The sequence below is a fragment of the Catharus ustulatus genome, chromosome 10 (genome assembly GCF_009819885.2).
Source record: "Catharus ustulatus isolate bCatUst1 chromosome 10, bCatUst1.pri.v2, whole genome shotgun sequence".
NCBI classification, from domain to species: domain Eukaryota; kingdom Metazoa; phylum Chordata; class Aves; order Passeriformes; family Turdidae; genus Catharus; species Catharus ustulatus.
Genome location: NC_046230.1, coordinates 25,275,032 through 25,299,888, shown reverse-complemented (window position 1 = coordinate 25,299,888; position 24,857 = coordinate 25,275,032). Strand labels below are relative to the sequence as shown.

The 24,857-nt window shown below is 49.2% G+C and overlaps 3 protein-coding genes across 7 annotated transcripts in view; 2 read left to right on the top strand and 1 right to left on the bottom strand.

Moving 5' to 3' along the window:
- Positions 1-7,661, top strand: part of LEKR1 (leucine, glutamate and lysine rich 1) — a 36,858-nt gene extending 29,197 nt beyond the window's left edge. For 3 of the 4 annotated variants that reach the window (XM_033068668.1, XM_033068667.1, XM_033068670.2), the window contains 3 exons: positions 176-328; positions 1,844-2,143; positions 4,956-7,661. In XM_033068668.1, coding sequence (XP_032924559.1) covers positions 176-328; positions 1,844-2,143; positions 4,956-5,324 — 822 coding nt within the window. In that variant the 3' untranslated portion in view covers positions 5,325-7,661. Of the gene's footprint in view, positions 1-175; positions 329-1,843; positions 2,144-4,820; positions 4,900-4,955 lie in introns of those variants that run through there. The other variant, XM_033068669.1, reaches the window with a different exon arrangement.
- Positions 5,465-7,661, top strand: LOC117000723. Its single transcript, XM_033068671.2, has 3 exons — positions 5,465-5,593; positions 5,679-6,433; positions 6,471-7,661. The coding sequence occupies exons 1-3, from the start codon at positions 5,465-5,467 to the stop codon at positions 6,508-6,510; spliced, it is 924 nt and encodes a 307-aa protein (XP_032924562.1). The 3' UTR covers positions 6,511-7,661.
- A 3,429-nt stretch (positions 7,662-11,090) lies between these two features.
- On the bottom strand, positions 11,091-24,289 carry CCNL1 (cyclin L1). Of its 2 annotated transcripts, XM_033068725.1 has the most exons (11): positions 24,065-24,289; positions 23,791-23,865; positions 23,528-23,637; positions 17,536-17,656; positions 17,046-17,110; positions 15,631-15,730; positions 15,409-15,513; positions 15,032-15,173; positions 12,632-12,743; positions 12,423-12,521; positions 11,091-11,568 (listed from the first exon to the last, which is right to left on the bottom strand). In XM_033068725.1, the coding sequence occupies exons 1-11, from the start codon at positions 24,158-24,160 to the stop codon at positions 11,217-11,219; spliced, it is 1,377 nt and encodes a 458-aa protein (XP_032924616.1). In that variant the 5' UTR covers positions 24,161-24,289; the 3' UTR covers positions 11,091-11,216. The 2 variants fall into 2 exon arrangements, with proteins under 2 accessions (XP_032924616.1, XP_032924615.1); XM_033068724.1 differs by lacking the exons at positions 23,791-23,865; positions 24,065-24,289 and adding an exon at positions 21,668-21,740 and having other exon boundaries at positions 23,528-23,613.
- Positions 24,290-24,857: the final 568 nt, after the last annotated feature.

Sequence of the window (24,857 nt, the reverse complement as noted above, 5' to 3'; positions counted from 1 at the left end):
CATCATCCCATTTTCCATGATCCCATTGTCCCGTTATCCCATCATCCCATCCCCATCCCATCTCATCCCATGGATTCCATCCCATCCCATTGTCCCATGATCCCATCCCATTTTCCCATTTTCCCATTGTCCATTGTCCCCCTGTCCCGTCCCCCCTGCCCCCTCTTGTCCCCAGCTGGAAATGGACCTGGCCAAGGGGGAGGCTCGGCACAAGGAAGCAATCCTGAAGGTCAGGGAGGAGGCCAGAGTGGAGCTGGACCTGGAGAGACAAAAGCAGCAGGAGCTGATCACCAAATACCAGAGAGAGCACGAGGAGCTCCAGCAGAAGGTGTGCAGTGCTCCAGGGAAACCTGGGCCAGGAAATCTCAGAGAACTGGGAAAAATGGCCATGAGAAGGAATAAAACATCTGTGTCACCCTAAAAATGGCCATGTGAAGGAATAAAACATCTGTGTCATCCTAAAAATGGCCATGTGAGGGAATAAAACATCTGTGTCACCCTAAAAATGGCCATGTGAAGGAATAAAACATCTGTGTCACCCTAAAAATGGGCATGAGAAGGAATAAAACATCTGTGTCACCCTAAAAATGGCCATGTGAGGGAATAAAACTGCTGTGTCACCCTAAAAATGGCCATATGAAGGAATAACACATCTGTGTCACCCTAAAAATGGCCATGAGAAGGAATAAAACATCTGTGTCACCCTAAAAATGGCCATGTGAGGGAATAAAACATCTGTGTCACCCTAAAAATGGCCATGAGAAGGAATAAAACTGCTGTGTCACCCTAAAAATGGCCATGAGAAGGAATAAAACATCTGTGTCACCCTAAAAATGGGCATGTGAAGGAATAAAACATCTGTGTCACCCTAAAAATGGCCATGTGAGAGAATAAAACATCTGTGTCACCCTAAAATGGCCATGTGAAGGAATAAAACATCTGTGTCACCGTAAAAATGGCCATGTGAAGGAATAAAACATCTGTGCCATCCTCTGTCTGGATGATACTTTTCCCCAATCTCAATATTTTTATTTTATTTTTTAAATAGAACAGGCTGAAAATGACTATTCCAGTCCAATGTAATTGGTGTGGAAGTTCTTTGTCATCTCATATTTTCACCACTAAAACTTCACCTGTGTCCCCAGAGTTGATAATTGTGTTTAATCTGACATCATCATCATATAATATAATTATATTTAACCTGACAAGCTTTTTAAAAGCTCAAAGGGACTGATTCAGGCTGTATGAGGTGCCCCAATCCCACCCATGTTTTTTTTTTCCCTTCCCAGCTCCAGGGTGAGTGGCCAGGAAAGGCTGGGCTGGCACAGGGGAGCTCCAGATCCCCCTCAGCTTTTACACAAAAATTGAAAAATTTTACCTGTAACCTGAGTTTTCAAAAGGTTTGATACAATTCCTGAAAAAAATCCGAGAAATCTGGAAGAATAAAAAGGAATGTGATGAGGTTATATTGTTATTTAAAATCTGGGACATTGTGTAGTGATTTAGAGCTGAAAATTTGGCTTTGTCCACTTGACAAATATTTAACCGTGATTTTTAAACCCTGAGGAAACACTGACTTGCAGTAAATTGAACTTGAAGTTAAATTTTCCCTTTTTCACCTCAATGTCTCTTTTTGATCTTGAACACACTAATTAATCTCTGTGTTCCCAGTGAGTGGTGATTAATTTACAGCTCTTGGGTGTTCTCTGAGGGAATTATGTAAATTCAGAGCTTTTTTTTTCTCTCTGAGGACCTGCAAGTTTGAATTTGTTGGTTTTTTCCTATTAATTCTCCACATTTAGAGGTACTGAATGGAAATTAATTCCTGTCTGATCTCCCCCAGATCCCAGGTTTAATATCCAGTGCCACCAAGAGCTTGAGGATGGAGACAGAAATTCTGGAGAAGAAGCTCCAAGATGCCCAAATGAGACTGGCAGAGAAGGATGGAGACAAGGAAAAAGAAATCCAGGGCCTGAAGAGGCTCATCAGTGAGCTGGAGTTCCAGCTGACCATGGAAAAGAGCAACAGTGAATCATTCCTGGACAAACTGAGGAAAGAAATTAAGCACAAGTCAGATGAACTGGAAAAATTAACCCAGGAGAAGACCCAGCTGATTCACAGCTTGAGTCAAGTTCAAGAGGAGGTAGGAACAGCACCCAGGAAATGCCTGGTTATTTTTGCTTGCAGACATGTGATTTCTAAAATCATTCAGAGGTCTGGGTTTCTGACCAGAAAATCCATTGAAACACCAAGATTGCTCAAACAGACCCATCATCATTTCCTAAATATGGTAGATCACAAAAGATGTGAAGTTTTAATTCAGCAAATGCTTAAATTAGTGTTTGGTAGGAAAATATATCTGTTTTTCAGGTCCTGCAAGGCCTTTCTTAGTCTGTAGCCTCGTGTCCCACTGCCCAAACTTGAGTAAACAATGAAGAATTCCCAGTTTTTAGAGTGGAAGACATGGATATTTCTCATTCCTTGAACTGGTGTCCCAGCTGCCACCAGTGCAGCCACATTCCCTGACTCAGGAATGCATAAAAATGAATTAAATGCAAAGAGAAATGCATCAGATGGCTGTGCTGACCACAAACATTTGCTGAATGCTTGGAACAGAATGGGAAGGGAGCAGAGAGCTGCTCCACGTGGGAAATGTGGAGTCAGGGACTGCAGATAAGATTAGGCTGGAATGTCCCAAGCAGTTCAGTGGCAGGAAAAAGAATTAATTGGTCAACAGCAAAAAATAAAACTCTTCCAAAAAGTTCCTGCTGGGGGTGGTACTGAAGTGTTCTGGGGAAGGGGGAGTGGGATTCCAGTGGGGCTGTGCCCAGTGTGTGCCCAAGGAGGGGGACATGGGACAGAGGGGCCTTGGCAGTGCTGGGACAGCAGGGGGACAGCAGGGGGACAGCAGGGGGGACAGCAGGAGGACAGCAGCAGGGACAGCAGGGGGACAGCAGGGGGACAGCAGGGCCTTCCCATGAGTGAATATGTGATTCCATGATTCCAAACCTGATTCCATACATGGTTCCACTTCTGGTTCCATGTGTTCATACGTGGTTCCATACCTGATTCCATACATGGTTCCATACCTGATTCCATGTGTTCATACCTGATTCCATATCTGGTTCCATATCTGGTTCCATATTTGATTCCACACCTGATTCCATGAGTTCATACCTGGTTCCACACATGGTTCCTTGCCTGATTCCATACCCGGTTCCATGCATTCATACCTGGTTCTATATCTGATTCCATTCTTCATTCCACACCTGGTTCCACACCTGATTCCATGCATTCATGCCTGGTTCCATACATGGTTTCATACATGAATCCATGTGTTCATACCTGGTTCCATTCCTGGTTCCATACATGAATCCATACCTGATTCCATGTGTTCATACCTGGTTCCACACATGGTTCCATGCCTGATTCCACACCTGGTTCCATGAATTCATGCCTGGTTCCATATCTGATTCCATTCTTGATTCCACACCTGGTTCCATACCTGCTTCCATGTGCTCATACCTGGTTCCACACATGGTTCCATACCTGGTTCCACGTGTTCACACCTGGTTCCATGACTCCATGCAGAGGCTCACAGGGAAAAGCAGCATCAACCCCTTGATGTCTGCACCTCTGTCCATGGTTACCTTTCCTTCCCAGAGCAGCATTCCCAGTTGTCCCAGCTGGGCAGGAGAGCAGGAAACCTGCTGAGCACTTCCCTGGCATTTCCCACTGGCTCCCCAGGGAACAGAAGGACAGTGCAGGGCAGGTCCCTGTCCCAGGAGTGTCCAGGTGTGATGTATGTGCTATTCCCATTGTTTCTCTTTGCAGAATTCCCAGTTGCAGGGACAGATTCTCAGGAGTGTCCAGCTATGATGGATGGAGCACTCCTGACATTTCTCTTTGCAGAATTCCCTGCTGCAGGGATAGTGTCCCAGGATAGTTAGATGTGATGGATGGGATATTCCTGGTGTTTCTCTTTGCAGAACTCCCTGCCGTGTGTCCAGCTGTGATAGATGGGATATTCCTGGTGTTTCTCTTTGCAGAATTCTCTGCTGCAGGAATGGTGTCACAAGAGTGTCCCAGAAGTGCCCAGGTGTGATGGCTGCTGCTATTCCTGCTGTTTCTCTTTGCAGAATTCCCTGCTGTGTGTCCAGGTGTGATGGATGCTCCATTGCCAGTATGTCTCTTTGCAGAACTCCCTGCTGCTGGGACAGACTCCCAGGAGTGTCCAGGTGTGATGGATGCTCCATTTCCCTGTTTCTCTTTGCAGAACTTCCTGTTGCATGTCCAGTTGTGATGACTGGCACTATTCCCCTGTCTCTCTTCGCAGAACTCCGTGCTGCAGGGACAGATTCTCAGGAGTGTCCAGCTGTGATGGATGCTCCATTCCTCTGTCTCTCTTTGCAGAATTCCCTGCTGCATGTCCAGCTGTGATGACTGGCACTATTCCTGATGTTTCTCTTTGCAGTACTCTGTGTTGCATGTCCAGCTGTGATGACTGCTCCATTCCCTGTCTCTCTTTGCAGAACTCCCTGCTACAGGACACGGTGTCCCAGGAGTGTCCAGGTGTGATGGATGCTCCATTCCCTGTCTCTTTGCAGAACTTGGTGCTGCAGGGACAGATTCCCGGGAGTGTCCAGGTGTGATGGATGCTCCATCCCCTGTCTCTCTTTGCAGAATTCCCTGCTGCATGTCCAGCTGTGATGACTGGCACTATTCCTGATGTCTCTCTTTGCAGAACTCGGTGCTGCAGGGACAGATTCCCAGGAGTGTCCAGATGTGATGGATGCTCCATCCCCTGTCTCTCTTTGCAGAACTCGGTGCTGCAGGACACGGTGTGATGGATGCTCCATCCCCTGTCTCTCTTTGCAGAACTCGGTGCTGCAGGACACAATGTCCCAGGTGTGTCCAGATGTGATGGATGCTCCATTCCCTGTCTCTCTTTGCAGAACTCGGTGCTGCAGGACACGGTTCGCCGGGAGTGCGAGGAGCGTTTCGAGCTGACGGCGGCTCTGGGCCGTGCCCGGGACCAGGTGCTGGAGCTGCGGAGGCTCAGCGGGACCCTGCCGGGCTCGCCCCGCTCGCTGCCCCCCGGGGACCTGCGGCTGTCCGCGCTCCGGGCTGCCCGGGGCCGGCACGGCGGGGCCACCAGCGGCAACCCCGGGGCCACCAGCGCCTCCCTCGGGGCCACCAGCGCCTCCCTCGGGGCCATCCCGGCCAAGGCAAGGGGCTCCGGCCGAGCCAGCGCTGAGCTCCGCCTGGGAAACCAGCCCAAAGGAACCCCAGCTCATCATTCCTACCCCTTCAAATCCAGCTGAAATCTCTTTATTTATTTTTGATGCAATAACTTTTATCTGTCCGTTAATTTATTCATGGTGTAATTAAGTGCTGGGTGCGTTTCAAGGTGAGAAAAGGAAAAAGTCTCTCCGAGAGGAGCACAAAGAGCTGCACATCTTCAATGGGTGGGATTGAAATCAGAGAATTTCTGGATCCCAGAAGGTTTGGGTTGGAAGGGACCTTAAAGCTGATCCTGCTGCAGTGCCCTGGCCCTGGGCAGGGAATCATGGCCCAGCATCCCAGGATCCAGGAGGGATCCAGGGTTTGGATCCAGGATGGATTCAGGGTTTGGATCCAGGGTTTGGATCCAGGGTTTGGATCCAGGATGGATCCAGGATGGATTCAGGGTTTGGATCCAGGATGGATTCAGGGTTTGGATCCAGGAGGGATTCAGGGTTTGGATCCAGGATGGATTCAGGGTTTGGATCCAGGATGGATTCAGGGTTTGGATCCAGGAGGGATTCAGGGTTTGGATCCAGGGGATGGATTCAGGGTTTGGATCCAGGGTTTGGATCCAGGGTTTGGATCCAGGATGGATTCAGGGTTTGGATCCAGGGTGGATTCAGGGTTTGGATCCAGGGTTTGGATCCAGGATGGATCCAGGGTTTAGATCCAGGGTTTGGATCCAGGGTTTGGATCCAGGATGGATCCAGGGTTTGGATCCAGGATGGATTCAGGGTTTGGATCCAGGATGGATCCAGGGTTTGGATCCAGGATGGATTCAGGGTTTGGATCCAGGGTGGATTCAGGGTTTGGATCCAGGATGGATTCAGGGTTTGGATCCAGGAGGGATTCAGGGTTTGGATCCAGGATGGATCCAGGGTTTGGATCCAGGATGGATTCAGGGTTTGGATCCAGGATGGATCCAGGGTTTGGATCCAGGGTTTGGATCCAGGATGGATTCAGGGTTTGGATCCAGGATGGATCCAGGGTTTGGATCCAGGGTTTGGATCCAGGATGGATTCAGGGTTTGGATCCAGGGTTTGGATCCAGGATGGATTCAGGGTTTGGATCCAGGATGGATCCAGGGTTTGGATCCAGGGTTTGGATCCAGGATGGATTCAGGGTTTGGATCCAGGATGGATCCAGGGTTTGGATCCAGGGTTTGGATCCAGGATGGATTCAGGGTTTGGATCCAGGGCCTTGCAGCAGCCTGGGACAGGATGAGCTCTGAGGTCCCTTCCAGCCCACAGCAGGCTGTGATTCCATCACTCCATCGTTTCAAATCTGGGCTCTTGTCCCCTGTTTGTGTCCTGGAGCAGTAGGGAGTAAAGGAGGAGCGTGGCCAGGAGGAACAGCACATAAAATAACGGGATCATGGTTCTGCCATGAGGGAGTGGCCAGGTCCTGGATCCAAACCAAGCCCAGAACAAATATTTCCCTTCTCCCCCTCCCTCCCAGAAGCCAGAGCTCCTGCTGCTAAGCAATAAACAAAATATGGAAATGTCAGAGACCCCTTTCTACAGGCTTTGAAAACAATTTAGTGTCTCTCACCGTGTCAAGGAAAGTTTACCAAGTGTTTTCCATGGTGGGATGAAAGGCAGCAGCACCTCATTACAGCCCTGGAATTTTAGGAAATCAAACTTCCTGCAGGAAGTTCTTGTGCAGTGGTGTCAGGGACCTTGCACTCCAGGACTTGTGGCACGAGGCAAAGCCAAACAAAGCTCCAGGCTGGGAACAAAGCTGTCCCTGTGGCTGTGGGCAGCACCCAGCCCTTCCCTTGGAGAAACCTCCCGTGGCACTGGGCTGGCTTGTCCTTTTCTGTTTCAGCTCTGGAGGGAGCTCCCAAAGCCCTGAACCTTCCCAGGAAGGATCAATCCCTGAGCCAGGCAGGGCAATGGGGCTGAGGGATGCTCTGTGTGAGCCCCAGCCACCATCAAAGCCCTGCTCAGTGCCCCCTCCCTGCTCCCAGGGGACAAGGGACAAGAGGAAGCCACAGAATCTCAGTCAGTGCCTCAGTGTGGCTCATCCTTTTCCCACCTTTGCCCAAAATTCTCCACAGACACAGTGGAGAGTCCAGCCCCAGTGTGGTCCTGCTCCTGGATCAGCACTGGCCATGCTCAGCTTGCCATGGATGTCACTTCATTCCCACTGGGACATCTCAAACCAAAGCTGGGATCATCACTAGACCTTGCTCTGAGGTGTGTGTAGGATCTGGGATCCCGACTGTGCCTTCAGATGGAGTTTTTCTACAAAAGAAGAAATTAGACTGCAGGAAAAAGCATCTTAGTTCCTAAGCAGTGTTAAAAGTGCATGGAAATAGAAACTGATGCCACAGATCATTAAAATGTATTAATCAGAATAAAAACCTGACTGCCTTGCTTTGTACTGTGCATTTTCAATACCAAAATGGGAGCAGGATAATCAAATTGTGGGAATTTCCTTTCTCAGGCAATCCCCCACAGTTGCATTTTTAGTTATTTAAAACAGGTCCTTATTTCCATCATGAAAATTCAGTGTTGGATTTTGTCCTTGGTGGTTACAGGTGGTTGAGAGTGTCCTGCTGAAGGAAGAACAAACCCCAAACAGTGATGCTGTGAAACTCTAACCCAGGGGTTTCATCCTCACAGCACAGGGCAGGATCCATTTGGGTGGGATAATAAAAAGGGCACTGCCTGAGATGAATGTTGAGGGGATTTTAACCCCAGCAATAATTTGTGTGGAGCATCTGGCACTGCCCTGGGAGCTGTTCCCAGCTCGTGGCCAGCTCCCATGGGTTGTGCTCTTTGGGGCAGCAAGCAAACCCCTCCAGGAGGATTCTCCATCCTGCCACAAAAATGGTCCCTTCTGCCAAGTTTTTTTCTTTTCCCATTGGATATAAAGACTTTTTCTTCAGGCCAGCTTTACTAATTTTAACTTTTTTTTAAAATTTCAATGGCCCTGCTGGGCTGTGGCCAGGCAGGAGGAGGGGATGGAAAGCTTTTCCTTTGCAGGAATGCTTTTTCCAAAGGGGGATGTGATTGCCAACCTGGCCAGGAGGGTTTGCTTCCTGCCCCAAGGAGCTTGGACAGGAGAGTCAGGGACTTGGGTGATGTGAAATCCTGGATTTCATGAGCATTTCCTGGCAGGAGCAGCAACCAGGGAAAGATTTCCTGGAAAAGGGGCCCTCATCCCCTCACCTGCTGCCTCTCACCTGTGGGTTTGGGGGTGACTGAAGCCTTGAGAGGGACCTGCTGAGACAATTTCCATCAAAAATATTCTCTGATTGTTCATTTTTTCTCTTCCCAAGCCATCCAAAGCTCCTGGCCCATGCTCATCCTTCCAGTATCTGTAACAAATCTGAAAGTGAAGAACAGTTTGTATGAAATGCCTCGAAACCTTTGCATCTTTTTGCTGAAAATTAGTAAAAAAATTTTAAAAATCGTTTCTTCAGAGAAAAAAGCAACTTTGAGGGTGAGACCCAGTCAGGCACATCCCTGTGCCAAGGAGAAGCAGCTGGGACATTTCCCTGTCCCTGTGGAGCTCAGATGTCCAGAGCCCTGAGGCAGCTCCTGATTTCCAGAGGCTGCAGCACCACCAGGGCAGGAATCCTCCAGATTTCCCAGAATTGTCTCAGCCACTGAGATGTGAGCAGAGTGTGGCCTCAGGTGACTCCTGGAGGTCAGCAGAGGTGCCTGAAGTGCACGAGCCCTTCAAATGATTCATTTCTGTGACTCAGAGCCCCGTGAAAACACAGGGACATGTCACAACTCAGGGACACTTCCACATCAGAGAGGCAGGAGCTGTGCAGGACATCTCAGCTGCCGTGGGAATGGGGCATTCAGGGGGCACAGCCCCTCAGCACTGTCACTTGTCCCATTCTGAGTCCCCAGAGATCCCAAGGGCCAGGCTGAGGCTGCAGCTGGGACTGCCCTGCTGGCTCCAGCCACCCTCCCTGCCTGGGGAATTTCCCATGGAGGAGCAAACTGAGCTCCTGCAGGAGCTGTGCTGGAGCTGGAGGGGAAGCTCTGCAAGCACAGAGGGGTCAGTGCTCACACAAACCAGGGCTGAGCCCTGCAGGGTCACTCCAGCACAACCCCAAATCCAGGCAGGATCCAGCAGTGGAGCTGCTCCTCCAGACCCAAACCCAGGCAGGATCCAGCGGTGGAGCTGCTCCTCCAGACCCAAATCCAGCAGGATCCAGCGGTGGAGCTGCTCCTCCAGACCCAGATCCAAGCAGGATCCAGTGGTGGAGCTGCTCCTCCAGACCCAAATCCAGGCAGGATCCAGCAATGGAGTTGCTCCTCCAGACCCAAATCCAGGCAGGATCCAGCAGTGGAGCTGCTCCTCCAAACCCAAATCCAGCAGGATCCAGCAGTGGAGCTGCTCCTCCAGACCCAAATCCAGGCAGGATCCAGCGGTGGAGCTGCTCCCCCAGACCCAAACCCAGCAGGATCCAGCGGTGGAGCTGCTCCTCCAGAGCCAGGGGCTTCTCTCTGCTCTGGACTACCCCAGCATTTCTATCTGGGGAAAAGCTCCTTCCATTTCCATAGCAACGAACACATTTCCCCGAACCCAGCACACACAAAACAGCTGTTAGAGACTCAAACAGTGGTAACCAAGGAACAGAAAGAGACATTTTCTCTTTTCCTCCTGGAAAATTCACATTCACTTTCTGCCTTTGCAGAGGGGCCCAGCAGACAGGGACAGGGATGTCCCAGCAGACAGGGACAGGGATGTCCCAGCCATGGAGCTCCTGCTCAGGGCTCCTCTCCTGCCCAGGACAGGGACAGTACTCGGGCTCTGCAGGGACAGGATTTTGGGAGAGCCCAGGGGCTCCAGGTGAGCAGCACAGCCAACACCTCTCACCTGCAGGCTCCAGGGTCTGCTACAACCTGAGCAGCAGCTGAAGGATCAGATTCCTGCTGTCCCCTTCCAGTTCTCCTCTGCCACAGCTCTGGCACAGGGACACCAGCACAGCTCCAGGGTGTGCCAGCAGCTCCTGGGGACACCAGCAGCCCATCCCTGGCTCATCCCACTCAACTCCCAAGTCCATGACCATTAATTCCAACTGCACCCCCAGCAAACACAAACATCCAGAGGTTTCCCAGTTTTCCCTCCCCACAGCAGCACATCCCCACCCCCGTGTCCCACTCAGGCACAAGGGTCAAAGCTGTGTAAGAAAACCAAGTTTAGTTTGCACACATTTGGCATCCAACAGGCAGTAAGAAAAAAAAAAAAAAAAGCTTTATATTTTATTTCTTGTAAAAATCTTTGAACACATGCAGACTAAAACCAGTGTAAGAAAGTCTCCACCATGTTTAAACAAATAACTATACTTAAATATAAGCGTCTGCAATTGACTGGTATAAAAATAAGGTACATTTTGCTTTTTTACAGAAATCCTTTCTCCAGTTCTCAGCTCAATAAACAATACACAACTCTAATACATACAGTGAACCTGATCGTTTGCCACCTCTGGGATACTGCCAAGGTATTATGTGCAAAAGTTGGTAACAGTTTCTTTCCCGAAAGAAAAAAAAAGTCTCCTACACCTTTTAGAAAATCGAGATGGGGGGGATTGAAGTTGCTGCAGCCCCTGGCAGTGCCCTGCAGTCTGTGGTGGGCTTGGTGCCAGGGGTGGGAGCTGGCCCTGCCCAACCCCACAGGCCATGCTGGGCTCAGAGCTGGCCCAGCCCAGCAGGGGCTCAGTGCTGGGGGTGGGAGCTGGCCCAGCCCAACCCCACAGTCCCTGGGGCTCAGCAGTGGGGCCAGGGCTGGGATCTGATCTGGCCCGGCCCAGCCCAGCCCTGCTGTCCCTGGGGGCTCAGTGGCAGTGCCAGGGGTGGGATCTGATCTGGCCCAGCCCAGCCCAGCCCTGCTGTCCCTGGGGGCTCAGTGGCGGTGCCAGGGGGGTGGAACAGGCCCAGCCCAGCCCCACAGTCCCCCTCAGCTCAGCGGCGGTGGCGGCCGTGGCCCGAGCGGCTGCTCCCGTGGTGTTTCCCTCCCTTGTGGGAGCGCTCGAAGGAGCGCGAGCGCTCGCGCCGCTCCCGGTGGTGGCCGCGCTCGTGCCGGTGCTTCTTGGCCGCCTCCGAGTGCTCCCGGGACTTGCTCTGCGAGCGGGACCGCGACTTTTTCCTCTTGTGGCCGTGTCTGCTGGCGCCCTTGAGCTCCTCGCGGCCGTGCTTGGCCTTGGCGTGGGGCGAGCCGTGGTTGTGGTGCCGCCGGGGGCTCCCGCTGTGGCTGCGCGAGCGGCTGCGCGAGCGGGAGCTGTAGGTGCCCGACAGGCTCCGCCGGTTGTTGTAGCTGCAGAGAGGCAACAGTTACAGCAGGAAAAGGGAGCAGGAAAAAGTGCTTACAGCTTCTGAGGGACTGGGGGAAAGCAGGGAGAAGTGAGGGAGGACAGGGAATGTCTCAGGACCTGCCCCATGGAAGGCTGGGGTCTGCAGGGTGGGATTTAAGGTGCTTCCAACCCCAGCCACTCAGCTCAAACTAAAAGCAGGATGCAGCATCTTATGCCTTTCTCCTTCAGTGACTTCACTGAGATCCAAGGTGGCAGCCTCCAACCTGAGGATTCTCAAATAGCCCATCCAAAGGCAGCAGCCCTCCCTGCATCCCCCTGAGGAGCCAGGCCCTGCACCAGGAAGCACTGGCACAAGGAGGCTGCACACCTGGGGCACACCTGGGGCACCTCCCTCCCCTCCCAAGGGCACTGTGCTCCCAGACTGCCCTCACTGTAATGGGAACTTTGTGCAGACTAACACCAGCCCAGCCCATTCTCCTCAGGTACAGTGCAGCTAGGACAGGCTAATTTTACAGCCTCAGCTCTTAAGAGCAGCTTCACACCCAGCTCTGAGAACCTGACTCAAGCCAAGCCTCCCTGTTTTGCTGTCCAGCACTCAGGAGTGCCCCAGAACCCCCAGCCCCTCCCCATTTCGCTGGCCAGCACTCAGAGCTGCCCTGGCAGTGCCCAGCCCTGCTGAAGAGCCCAGAGCCCCCAGCCCCTCCCCATTTTGCTGGCCAGCACTCAGAGCTGCCCTGGCAGTGCCAAGCCCTGCTGAAGAGCCCAGAGCCCCCAGCCCCCTCCCCATTTTGCTGGCCAGCACTCAGAGCTGCCCTGGCAGTGCCCAGCCCTGCTGAAGAGCCCCAGCTGCACTCACTGCCTGCGGGGTGTGTGTGACCGCGAGCGGGACTTTGTGCGCGAGCGGGACCTGCTGGCGCTGCGGCTGCTGCGGCTCCTCTTGCTCTCCTTCCTCAGCCTGCAGGGCACAAGGCAAACACAAACCACACTGCTCAGACACTGCCACAACCCCCAGCAGCTGAAAGCATTTGCACTCAAGTGTTTTTGGATCAGCAGAGTTGTACCTACCCGTTGTAAGGGCTTTTTGAGGTTTGCTGCCTCTCTTCTGGCTCTTTTTTAATGGTTTTGGTATTCACAGACACTGGAGATTTCTCCTCAGCCTTTACTTCTCTTGGGGAAGCTAAGAATCAAATTTCAATTCAAAATCAGTTCTTTATTCATCTTTTGTCATAAACACACTGCACATCCTCCAGGCACCTTCACCAGGATTTGCACCAAGTGTAGATATGAACTCTACATCTCTTATTTCATCCCATCTCTCCATTTATATTCACTCCTGGAATGGGATATTTGTGGGGAAAGCCCCTGCCCATGAAGAAGGAACAGCACTGGGACCCTCAGAGCACACAGCCACACTCACCTGGGGTCAAAAGGTACAAAACAGAAGCTGCCCTTGTGCCCCACAACACAGAATTGTTACCTGGGGATTTATTTCCATGCTACAGAATGGATTAAGCCTGCCCAGCCAAATTACAGATTTCATCTTTACAATAATGGCACAAACCTAAATGAGTAGTAAATAAAATTATCTAGTTAATACATCAGTCTGGCTCTAGAGACAGCTAGTACAGCCCAAGGATGATTCACCTTTCATGGAAGGGCTGTTAAGCCAAGCTGAGCTTTCAAACTCTTCCATCCTCAGCTCCCTCCTGGCAGAAAACACTTCCCTTGTTCCCTCAGAAACTCACAGTGCCCAGCCCAGAGAACTCTGAGAACTCTTCAGGAAACACCACCAGAGTCCAGACAGACTGGCCAGTTCAAAATGCATGTTCCATGTAATTCCCTGGTGCCAAGGTAGTGCTGGGCCTCTCCCTCCTCCATTTCCTGTGCACCAGCTGTCTCTGCCCTCCCTGCACCAAACACTTGCCAAGTACAGAAATTTCACCATTATAAGACGCACTTCTGGGTGCCAGCAACTTTTCATTTTTTGTCCATACATAAGCTGCACCTGATTATAAGCCACACATTACAGTACAGAGTGTGATCAAAGGTATCTCTTCTGTCACCATCTGTTGAGGGTGGGGCAGTGATCCTGATCTCTGTGGGAGATATTCTGCTAATGGGCATCCATTGAAACCAGCTGGGGCAGTGTTCTTTATCTCATGGGATATCTCCTGTTCATGGCCATGGTTTATAAACCAGCTGGGGCAGTGTTCTTTATCTCCATGGGATATCTCCTGTTCATGGCCATGGTTTATAAACCAGCTGGGGCAGTGTTCTTTATCTCATGGGATATCTCCTGTTCATGGCCATGGTTTATAAACCAGCTGGGGCAGTGTTCTTTATCTCCATGGGATATCTCCTGTTCATGGCCATGGTTTATAAACCAGCTGGGGCAGTGTTCTTTATCTCATGGGATATCTCCTGTTCATGGCCATGGTTTATAAACCAGCCGGGGCATTGTTCTTTATCTTTTCACAACCCATCCTTCCTCCAGCCAGTCATTTTCTGCTCATGGCCATTGAGTCCCACTGTGGCACTGATAAAATTACTGCATCCCATTGGGAGTTGCTCCAGCCAGGGGGAAGAGCCCAACATTTCTTACCAAGATAAAAACAGAGGTTTTGGGACACTAAGGGAGCCCCTTTCTCCACTGGACTCCAGAGGAAAACCGGATTTCTCCACATCCCCACTGGAGCTCCGGAGGGAAACTGCACCTTGTACAGGAGCACTGCTCCAGCTGAGCCACATCTGTCACTGCAGGAGGATGCAGCCACCATGGGATGGGACTGCTGCCAACACCCTGCCTGACGGGTGTCAGGCTGTACTCTGACTGTGTCAGGGTTTGGGGTTTGTTCTTTGTAGTGCTGTATTTCTATTTTAATTTCCCTAGTAAAGAACTGTTATTCCTAATTCCCGTATCTTTGCCTGAGAGCCCCTTGATTTCAAAATGATAATAATTTGGAAGGAGGGGGTTTACATTCTGCATTTCAAAGAGAAGCTCCTGCCTTTCTCAGCACACACCTGTCCTCCAAACTAAAACAGCAACTTTTCCTTCTTTGTCCATATATAAACCACACCTGATTATAAGCCGCACTTTGGGTTCAGACCAAAATTTTAGTCAAAATCGTGCGGTTTATAATGGTGAAATTACTGTACATTAAAAACAACCAGGGGAAGGAATTTTCACAGACACTTGCTGCAGAAGGGGCCATGAAGGCTACTGCAGCACCCCCAAATCAAATCCAAAAAGCCTCTCTTCACATCACAGAACACACAGCAACTCCTGCTTCATTATCTCATTCCCTTAAGAGTGCATATGATTAATAATGTATCAGTCTCTTATCTGAGGAAATATGGAATAAAGCATCTCTTTTCTTTCTAATCTGGTTTCAAGGTTTTGAGACTGATTTTAAAATTATGTTAAATAAAATAAAAAATGTTTTTCTGTTCAGAAAACAGACTTACATGGTTTGGATGCAGGAGAAAAGCCACCCAGTGTTGAGAGTGCTGGAGTTCCATCTGGATTTAAACCTTTTGCTTTCAGTTTCGCCTCCTGTAGTGCCATTTTCCTCTTTTCTACTTCTTTATCCAGAAATTCATAATTGGGCTGTGGAAGTAACAAGCAGGTAAGAAACTGAACTAATGTAATCCATATTTATCTAATTTCTGAAAAATACTGAGTTGGTTTTTAATGATCTGTGCAGTAATGCAACTTGCAGAATTTGCTCTCTCCTTTCCCGTTAGCACATCTGTATTGGTATTCCCAAACTTCTCTGGACAACCATAACTTAGCTCCAGCTGCACTGAGCATCAAGCAGCAAACCCCAACCTGCCAAACTCACCTTCTTTCTGGTATAAAGCTTCAGAGTTGTTAAACAGATCTCCTGAATCTCCTCCTCCGTGGTGCCAAAGAGCAGGAACCAGTGGGGACGGGTAGGCAGCGGGATCTGAAAATCAAACAAGGAGAAGCTTACTGGAGATTTCAGGCCAGGTTTTGTTGCAGTATTTCCATGCATTTCTTGGAAAGCAGCACTGCAGGCAGAGCTGGGTGCAGGCAGGCTCACCTGCAGGGCTCTAGCAGCGAGGTAAATGCACGCACACGCGATGGTCTCCGGCTGGAAGCGAACAAACACGTTCGTCCGGAGGCTGTCGTTCATGTAATTCCTAAAAAAACAAAGCAGCACAGGTTGGAACTCCAGCTTGCTGGTTTTAAGAGGATAACAATACTGGAGACTCAATTGACTTTATTATTTTTTCTGTTGTTACATTAAACATGTGATTTCTTTCAGGTTGTGCTGGATGTTTACATGTGTCACTAACAGTGTGCACCAGGGCCATGTTTTAAACCCCAAGGCAATAATGTGTAACAATAAATCCAAACAGTGTGGAACAGCCACTTCCTAGGTTCAGTTACCCTGGGAAGTGTCCACTGAGTCACAATTTAACAAGTACTTTGCATCTGATTGTCTTAAACACCAACGAATGGGTTTGTATTTTAAAAAATCCATGTAGAACTCCAGCTGATTGTCTTAACCACCAACAGGTTTGTATTTTAAAAAAATCATTGTAGGACTCAAGAGCCATCAGGACAGCAAGGTGTATTTTCAATCTACCACTATCCAGAGGTTACATGCAGCCTGCAGAGTTCACAGAACTCTGACTGCATTTAAATTTTGTGTGCTTTGAGTCACTTTAACTTCACCCAGGGAGATGCACCCATTTGCTCCCTGAGTGCTGGAACAGACATGGGAGGTGGAACTGGGCCCCAACCTCCTGTTGTAGCACTGCCCAGAACACATGCCCAGAGATGCAGTGAACAGCAGAGCTCCATGATTTTCAAATTCCCAGTATGGGAGAGAGAACAGCAGTCAGTCAGTGAGGACTCTACACCCCCATGCCCAGCCTGGCTGCTAAGTGAACATGCTGCATGCACTGTCCTCTGTTTAACTCAAGTTTTAATGTTCAATCAACTAAAGAAAGGCTGGCAGAATTGTCCCCCACGTGTCCTTTAACATACAGCAGGTAGGCAACAAAGACATTGAGAAACAGTTGTAACAGTTACTTCTAGAACCAAATATACAAATCCTGGCGCCAGGACAGAACTAGGAGGTGCTGCCCGCTGGCTTTGGGTGACGGCAGTGAACTCGCTGAGGCTTGCACTGGCTTGGCTGGAGAGAAGGGCAGCCAAAGCAGCCATCCCCAGGTCATGGGCTGAGGTGCAGAGGGCAGAGCTCTATGACTTACCAGCAGGGACTACCCTTCAATCAAAGAGTAGAAAAAAGAACAAAGTTAAATTGAGTTCTCCATCGCTACGCTGGAATCAAGCCATGAAAATAGTAAGCAGAAACAAGCACCACGAGATTGTCCAAATGTGTTGGGGTGGTAACTTACATCTCATTGCTTTGCATAGGGATCAGCAGGCTTGTTATTTCTGCTACTATTTTCCTGGCTAGGAAAAGAATGGAAAATAGCAACTTACCAGGCAGTCTGTACCAGGGTTTGATTACGTTCACATTCTAGGACTTGTAAATACATAACAATGATCTGAGGAATAAGGAGGGGGGAAACAGAAACAGAGATTCAGTTTCAACACATACAGCAGGAGTAAGGAAGTAAATACACACATATGTAAAAACAAAACCAAGCAGTATGCCCAAACAATGGGGGCTCCTTCTCTCCAAGCTCACACTCTGAGCTCTTGTGTCTCCCCATCATGTTCAGACAATTCTTTATTCCGTTACTTCCCCACTATTTTCAAGCCAGCCACCTTTACCCTTGTCCAGGAAGTGACTTTTACCCCAGCCACAATGGCTGTTTGCCCAAGTACTCTGGCAAAACCATTAGTAACTACAGAGGAGTAAAGAGAAGAATTCAGGCCATTCTGCCACCTGTGTTTCTCGTTCCACAGCTCCCAGTGATGCCACCAAGGCAGAGTAAGAATTACAATTACATTATCATTGAGAACTCACCTTATGAGGATGCTTGACATGAACACAAAATCCCAACTCCTTCAGTACCCTCCTTTCTGCTTTGATTACTTGATTTTTGGTGTTTATGTAGTTCTGATCAAGTATCAGGGGGCTTGGAGTCCTATAGTTTGCAAGAAATAAAATCAAAACTGTTTTGCATATCCAAAAACAACGGCAACTCTGTTTTCCCTTCCAACCAACTAATGGCAACAGAAACCGGTTTTCAACTCCTGCAAGCAAGTTTAAGCATTAATCTTGTGCTGTCCAAGTTTAGATAAACTAGTTTAGTTGCTGCTTTTGGCTAGCTACAGATTAGATGGCTGAGATAAAAAAAAAATAAATAACCTTCTGTTTCTGTGTATGCCAACTGCACTGCTCCAGCTGCTGGAAGGAGTTGGCTGGATGGGGGCACTCCCAAGAACTTTTCCTCTCCGTGGCAGAGGGGGCAGAAGGAGTCCTTTGCCAGGCAGGATTTCAAAGCAGAAGTTAAATCAGAACAGGTTCTTTCTCACTGGTATAAAGGAATTGCAGTTTCACCCTTGAGAGAAGCCAGCCCTGCCCTGGGATGTGTGAGAAGCTGAGTGAAGCACAGAATGACCCTGGGAAATGGGCACGGCTCTGCCTGGGACTCTCCAGTGGTAGCAGGGATGATCCTGCTGCTGTTTGCATTTAAAAACAACAGCTCATTTCAGAGTTTCCAACTCAGCACTGTCAATCCTAGTTCCTTCCAAATCCAACCCTGAACTGTCCAGAGCATGTTCAATCCCAGAACCCTCTGAACACTCAATGCACAAGTGTCACACTCCATTGCATATTCTTTGCTTTGTCTGTGCTTAGACTTGACCTTTCAACATTCCACATGGGATATTTTAATCCACTTCCTCCTGAAGACAGACCAGCTTTTTCCCTGCAATATGCCTCACACATTCCATGTGCTTTCCAAAGCAGAATAATGTTTGTGCAGCTCGTTATGCTCTAATAAACCACGGTCTGTGTACATGATACACCCCAAGCACTGGTGACAGATTTATTTTACATTACCTTCAAAAGAAAAAAAAGTAATGCAAAGTGGATTCAAAACACAGCTTTTGTTGTATCAGACAAAGTATTTCACTGCCAACTCGCAAATTCCATGAGTGGATCTCACTTCTCTTCCCTGACAGGTCACAGAACAGGAAAAACACTCAAAAAACCAAGGTTCCCATGCCAGGAAGAAAGGGTGGATTTAATGACAAGGCTGCAATAATCCAGTTTATGGCTCTGCAGTCACCTGGTCAGCACTGATGGCCACGGGCAAAGGACACAACAAACTTCCCTAATGAAAGCACCTTGTATCACCAGGTAGCTGAAGCATGAGCTGTCCCTGCTCCTCCAGGGGGCTGAGATGCAGCTCCCAGCTCTGGAATTCACACCTGCAGCTCCATGCTGCCAGGATGGACCTGAATTCAAGCACTGGCTCATTCTAGAAAGTGCCAGGTCTGCCATGCTCCAGCAGAGTAACTGCTCTAGTTAAGTGTTACTCTCACTCAGCAGAGCAAGTTTGAGTTTTTCATTTCAGTTCCTCTAAATAAACCCAAAATCAGGAGACTTTGTCATTTGTTTTTCTTTTGTCCCCATAAATTAACTGGGAAAGAAAAGCTTTTCAAGCCTCTTCAGGGTAACTGCTGGAGTGAGGAGCTGGTTTTGCCTCAACACTTCAGCACTAGAGACAGGCTGCACACAGAGTTCTGGAGTGGGACAATGGAACAGCCAAGCTGAGTTCTGCCCATCAGTGAAGCTGATTCACTCCCAGTTCATTCCCATCCATTTTACTGGTGCTGATAACATTTCCTTCAGCACTGCTCTGCACATTCCATCTGGAGGTCACTGGCATTGACAGGATGTGCAGTGCAGCACCCAGAGCCAGTTCAGGCATCCAGGCTGTCTGTCAGCAGAAGTTTTATCACATGTGGCAGATCCTGGGTTAAACACTTAGGACAGCCATGACTTCCAGTCTATTAAAACAATCTCCAGTGGGACTGCCCAGGGCCATCCACCACTCCAAGTGTCCCTGCACTCCCTGAGAGCCCTGGGGGGAAGTTCAGGTGGCTCCAAGTGCAGCAGGACAGATGGGAGCCTTCAGTGTGGTTTAAGTGTTCACTGTCCTTGCACAGGGCCATGGGATCAGCACCAACAGCTCACTCTGGGCCCACAGCACGGGGGTGTAAAACCCAACGTGCCAAGTGAGCTTGGCTTTACTCTGCTGTCCCACATTCCTTTGGTCACAAGTCCTACAGCTATAAGGAAGCCATGAAAACCATCAGTTTATCCAGATCAATACAGTTTTTTATCCACTCATGGAAAAATAAGAATCTGCAGGAGACTGAAGTGTTTTACTGCACTTTAGTACTGGCACAGGTCAGGCTCTCCACTGCATTGATTCACCAATTCAATACTTTTGCCATAAACTCTGCAACGTTGGTGAACAATTATTTACAAATCAGAAACTTCTGAGATTCCTCTTTGAAAAACTCTGGTTTCTACTCAGAAAAAAGAGGAACTCTGCCAGTACATTTGCTACACTTAATTCTCAGTCCAAGAATTATCTTAGGGCCAAGTAACAAACCAGAGAAAAAGAACTGATGAGCTTATATATGAAATATAAGCTTCAAAGCCTGTACAGCCAAGGAGTGTTGCAAGTTCCTGCTTGGAATCTGTTCCTACAGACCAGCACTAGAGCTCCAGGCAAGACTTCATCTTTAAGAACAGAGCACTCAGTGGCCCCTCTGGGAAGTCAATTCAACATTTCAGATGCAAAACTTGATTGGGATTTAGATTGTGTAACAACCCAGAAGATTACCACACACTGCAATGTGTTTGTAGTAATAAATAAATTACAAATACCTTTTTTTTAGAAAATTGCTCAGACAAATGAGACCTAAGTTCTCCACACAGCTGCAGCTTCATTTGGTGTAATATTAAACTTTGATGTCTTTGGCATGACTAACACTTGGAGGAGCAGTGCCCTGTGTGGAGTTTTGTTCCTAAGGAGCAAAGCACTTGTGACAGGAACAGCAGAGCACCAGCACCTCGTTTCAAGGAGCAGAGATCTGTTATGCTGGTCAGTAAAAGAACAGCAGTTCTCTGTTTGTCTCCAGGATCACAAGCACAAGCAGCACAGGTTTGCAGGCAGTCTGAAGGCACTAAGGACGTGTGTCATTAATGCAGCCCCAGTGCAGGGCCCCTGAGTGAGGAACAGCTGACTGAGCCCCTCAAAGCACCATGTGAGATTACAGCACCACACCAGTCACATTTCCAGTCTCGGGACCTTCTGCAGCTTTCAGGCACAGTTAAAAGAAATAAAATCAACTTCAAACTACATTCTACAAGTTAAACAACAGTTGCACTTTGCTCAGAACAAAGAGGTTTTGGCACACAGTTATTTAAAAAGCAGTTTTTCCATAGTACGAGCTTTTCTCCATGCACACAAACATTTTTACATGCAGTTCTACATCACATATGCTCGTCAAAGATCCCAGAGAAAATATGCTTGTCCAAAACACTTATTTAGCTTTTTCTTACTTCTCAGCATTAGAAATACCACCTCAGTTGACTACATGTCTCATAAAAAGAAAATTCCAATGCAATTCCCAGTTCTGCAAACAGGTACATAGAAGGGACTGCTTACATCATAATTGATAAAAATGTACAAATTCAAGACTTCTGTACCCTTGTTTTACTCTCAGTTCAAACTGCAATTATACAGAGCCAGAAAGTGGAACTAAGAACCCACAACTGGTTAAGAAAGAAAGCAAAGCCTACCCAAACTACCCCAAACTGGTGTGCAGGTTAAGAGCTTCAGTTAACAGAAATGCTAGACTAAAAAAGAAAGTACAGCAGCCTGTTTCAGTTCTGGGTTGTGTGTGAGAGACTAACTACAGCCTAAGTGTTAGCTTCAGTAAAAAAAAAGTAAAAAATAAAAAAGGTCAAAGCTAGTATTCTAAAAACCTGGACAGCAAAGAAAAAAGCTTATAACAAGATACAGGAGTTCTTCCAAATGGTTCACCAGCGGCCAACCTGTTAGTCCCCCGATTCCAGTGACCTATGCTCAGAGCACTGGCTTCTCCTTGGGGATTTTCGATACTTCACTCACTGTTGCCATGACGACAGCTTCATCTTTATGTACCACTCCACATCACCCAGGCTTTGGTAAATGTAGCTGGTCGCTGTATAGTCGGTTGCAAGGGAAAAAAGAGTTGAAGTTAATAACGTGTACAGGTGATGGAATTGTCAGCTTTGTAAAAAGTACAGAAAAACGTTTACATCCTGCTTGCTACAAAAAAAAAAAGGGGAGGGGGGAGTGTGCAGGTCTGAATGTCAGACTGCAGCGTTTTTAAGGTTAATTTCATGCAGATTCACTCAGAATCGCAGAGCAACAATACCCATTTCTCCCGAAAATAATGGGTAGCAGTGCACGATTTCTCTGGACATGATGCACTTTAGGCACCACGTAACATGCACAAGTTGGGAATTGGAACAGGCTAGCTGGAAAGATTTAAATTCACAGGTTAAGTTCAGTTTCTCTGGTCCTTCACACAGCACAAAGAAACGACTAATTTGTATTCTCGTTGCAAAGAGAAGCAAGGCATATGATTAATTAACCTTTGCTGCCTGGACAGAGGCCAGAACGTTACTAATCACTGAGCCTGCTCCAGAAATTCCAACAACCAGACTCCCTTAGTAACTCTGGAAGACAATTCCACTGAATCCACACCTGGCAGAACTTCACACGGCTCCCTCAGGCCCATCAGGGAGAACAGCTTTAAAGGCTGGACAGAACAAAGCTAAACTCCAAAGTAACAGCAACTCTTCCTTCTTGGATCCAGAGCTAACTAGGACAACGCCATCAGGAGGCAGTAAAAGCCAAGGCTCTAGCTTCAGCAGAAGCATAACCAGGATAAAATCACCAACAAACAGCTGGCTACCCTAAGGGATTGCTACTCTGTTTCTCAGAAAATCTTGCACAACACGGGTTTAAACTCCTGCCCTCATCTGGTGACACAGGGCAGGGAAATAAAAGTGTGAATTTAAAACCACAGCTGAAAATAAAATCCTTTTGTAATTTCAGATTACCTGACACTTTAAGCAATCAGGCACCAGAAGCAAAGCTTCTCCAATCCCAGACTGAGACAGTGCTGCCACACAGAGTATTAAGGTAATTTGTGTTTAACAGCAATCTAGAGAACTCTTTCCATTCAACCACGCCTTCTTCCTTTCAATTCATCGCTGATTTGCTCTACACAAGAAAAGGAAGTTTTACACACAGAGAGCAGCATTAAGCACTCAGAACTGGGACAGCTCTGCCCCACCTGCACACAGCCAGGTGGGCAAGCACACAGCACCAGAACAACCCAGACCTCACTTTCTGCACCTAAAAACACCTTCAGCCTCCCAGATTCCATCACACCTTCCTCACCACTACAGCTGCAAACACTGCAGCCAAACCTGACCTTGTGTCAGGTACTTTCTAAAATGGCTTTTTCTAGAAGGCAGCATGGTCACCACTAAAGTCCAGCTTCTTCTTAACAAGCACTTTGTTAGCCCAGCCACAGATTAACGAGAATAAAGCATCAGGACTGCTGGGTATGGTCACATACCTGAATAACACACAACAACTCACTAACTGGCTACTCACACCTAACATTACCTTACAATAACTACAAGACATCCAAAATCCTAACAAACAGGCCTGAAACTACGACCACGGTCCTACAGCTAGAACCAATACTTGCCAATCGTAACTCGTAGCTAAATCAACAACGCAAACGGGTCTACCAAGAGAACAAAAGCAGAAGCAGCCGAGATTGCACTGTACTGCCTACACAGCAGCCAACGGGCACTCCCTTCTCAATTTTAGGTCGGTGAACTTAGCCTGGAAAAATACTGTGAATTGAGAACTGCAGCGTACATTAGTGGTAACAGGTGCTTATGCTCATAACGAAGCTGATCTTACCTTTTAGCTCTTAACTGCCGCAAGTGATGGAACACGTTGATCACGTCCCTTATCCGACGAGGCGCCTCTTCGATTTTGGACGCGAGATTGATGCAGGCCATAGCAACAATCTGAAAAGAAGCCCCGTTTCCGTTAAGCAAACAATTCTCGGCCCAGATAAAACGAGAATTACGTAACCGAGAAGCAAATCCGCCAGGCTCGGAGCGAGCGGCCTGCGTGGCCGCCCCAGCCGCCCTCTCCCGGTGCCCCCGGGCCGCGCTCACCTCGAAGCTGTGCTTGACGAAGGACTTGGAGTAGAAGAACCGATGGAACAGCACCTGCCCCGTCGCCATGGCCACCTGTGAGGGCAGAGCAGGAGGAGGGAGAAGGAGCCGAGTCAGTGCCCTGGCCCAGCCGCCGCCATTTTGTGTGAGGCACCGCCGCCCCCCCCGCCGCCTCACGCCCTTCCCGCCGCCACAATGGCGGCGCCCGCCCTTCCCTTCCCTTCCTTCCCTTTCCTTCCCTCCCTGCCCCCTGCACACCCCGGCCATGGCCCACCTGCGGCAGCCGCAGCAGGATGCCGGCCGCCTGGATGAGCTCGCAGCCCAGGATGCGCAGGTCCGTCTCGCACTGCAGGTCCAGCCCGTCCTGCATGGAAGGGGTGGGCGAGAGCCGCTCCTCGGGGATCAGCGAATGGTCGATGGTCAGCGATACCTCGGAGTAGAGCCGGTCGCCGATGAGGATGCCCGGGGCGGCGGGAGGCGGCGCGGCGGGGGCTGCGGGCGCGGCGGGGCCCGGGTGCGCGGCGGCCATGGCGGCGGAGCGGGCGCTGGGTCCGGGTCCGCTCCCGGCAGCGGCCGCGCGCCGACTGCGCGGCCCCGCGCGTGACGCACGCGCCAGCGCCGCGCGCGCGCGGGGGGCGGCGGGAAAAAAGAGTCCGCGGGACACGCCCCGGGAACGGGACCTGGAACTGGGAATGGGAACCGGGAATAGGGAAAAAAACCAGGGAAACAGGGCAAAAGAACAGGACCGGGACAGAAGTGGGACAAGGATTCAGGAAAGGAAACGGGACCAGGTGTGAACCAGCAGAGTGTGCTGGATAAAGCGCGGTTTAAGCCCGGGATTACCGCAGGAGTTGGGGTTGGAACCGATCTTTGCAGGGTCGAGTCCAGCCCAACCCCTGCCACGGACCGACACTATAGAACAGATTTATAACATACAGAAATAGGTGGTTAACCAGGGCTCCAAGCCCTGTCTTAGAGTTCTTGGTGCTCGGATATGTCACATAGGGAAAAAAATTTCCATAAATTAGAATAAAAATGTGATTGTGGCTTATTATTGACAAAAGGTG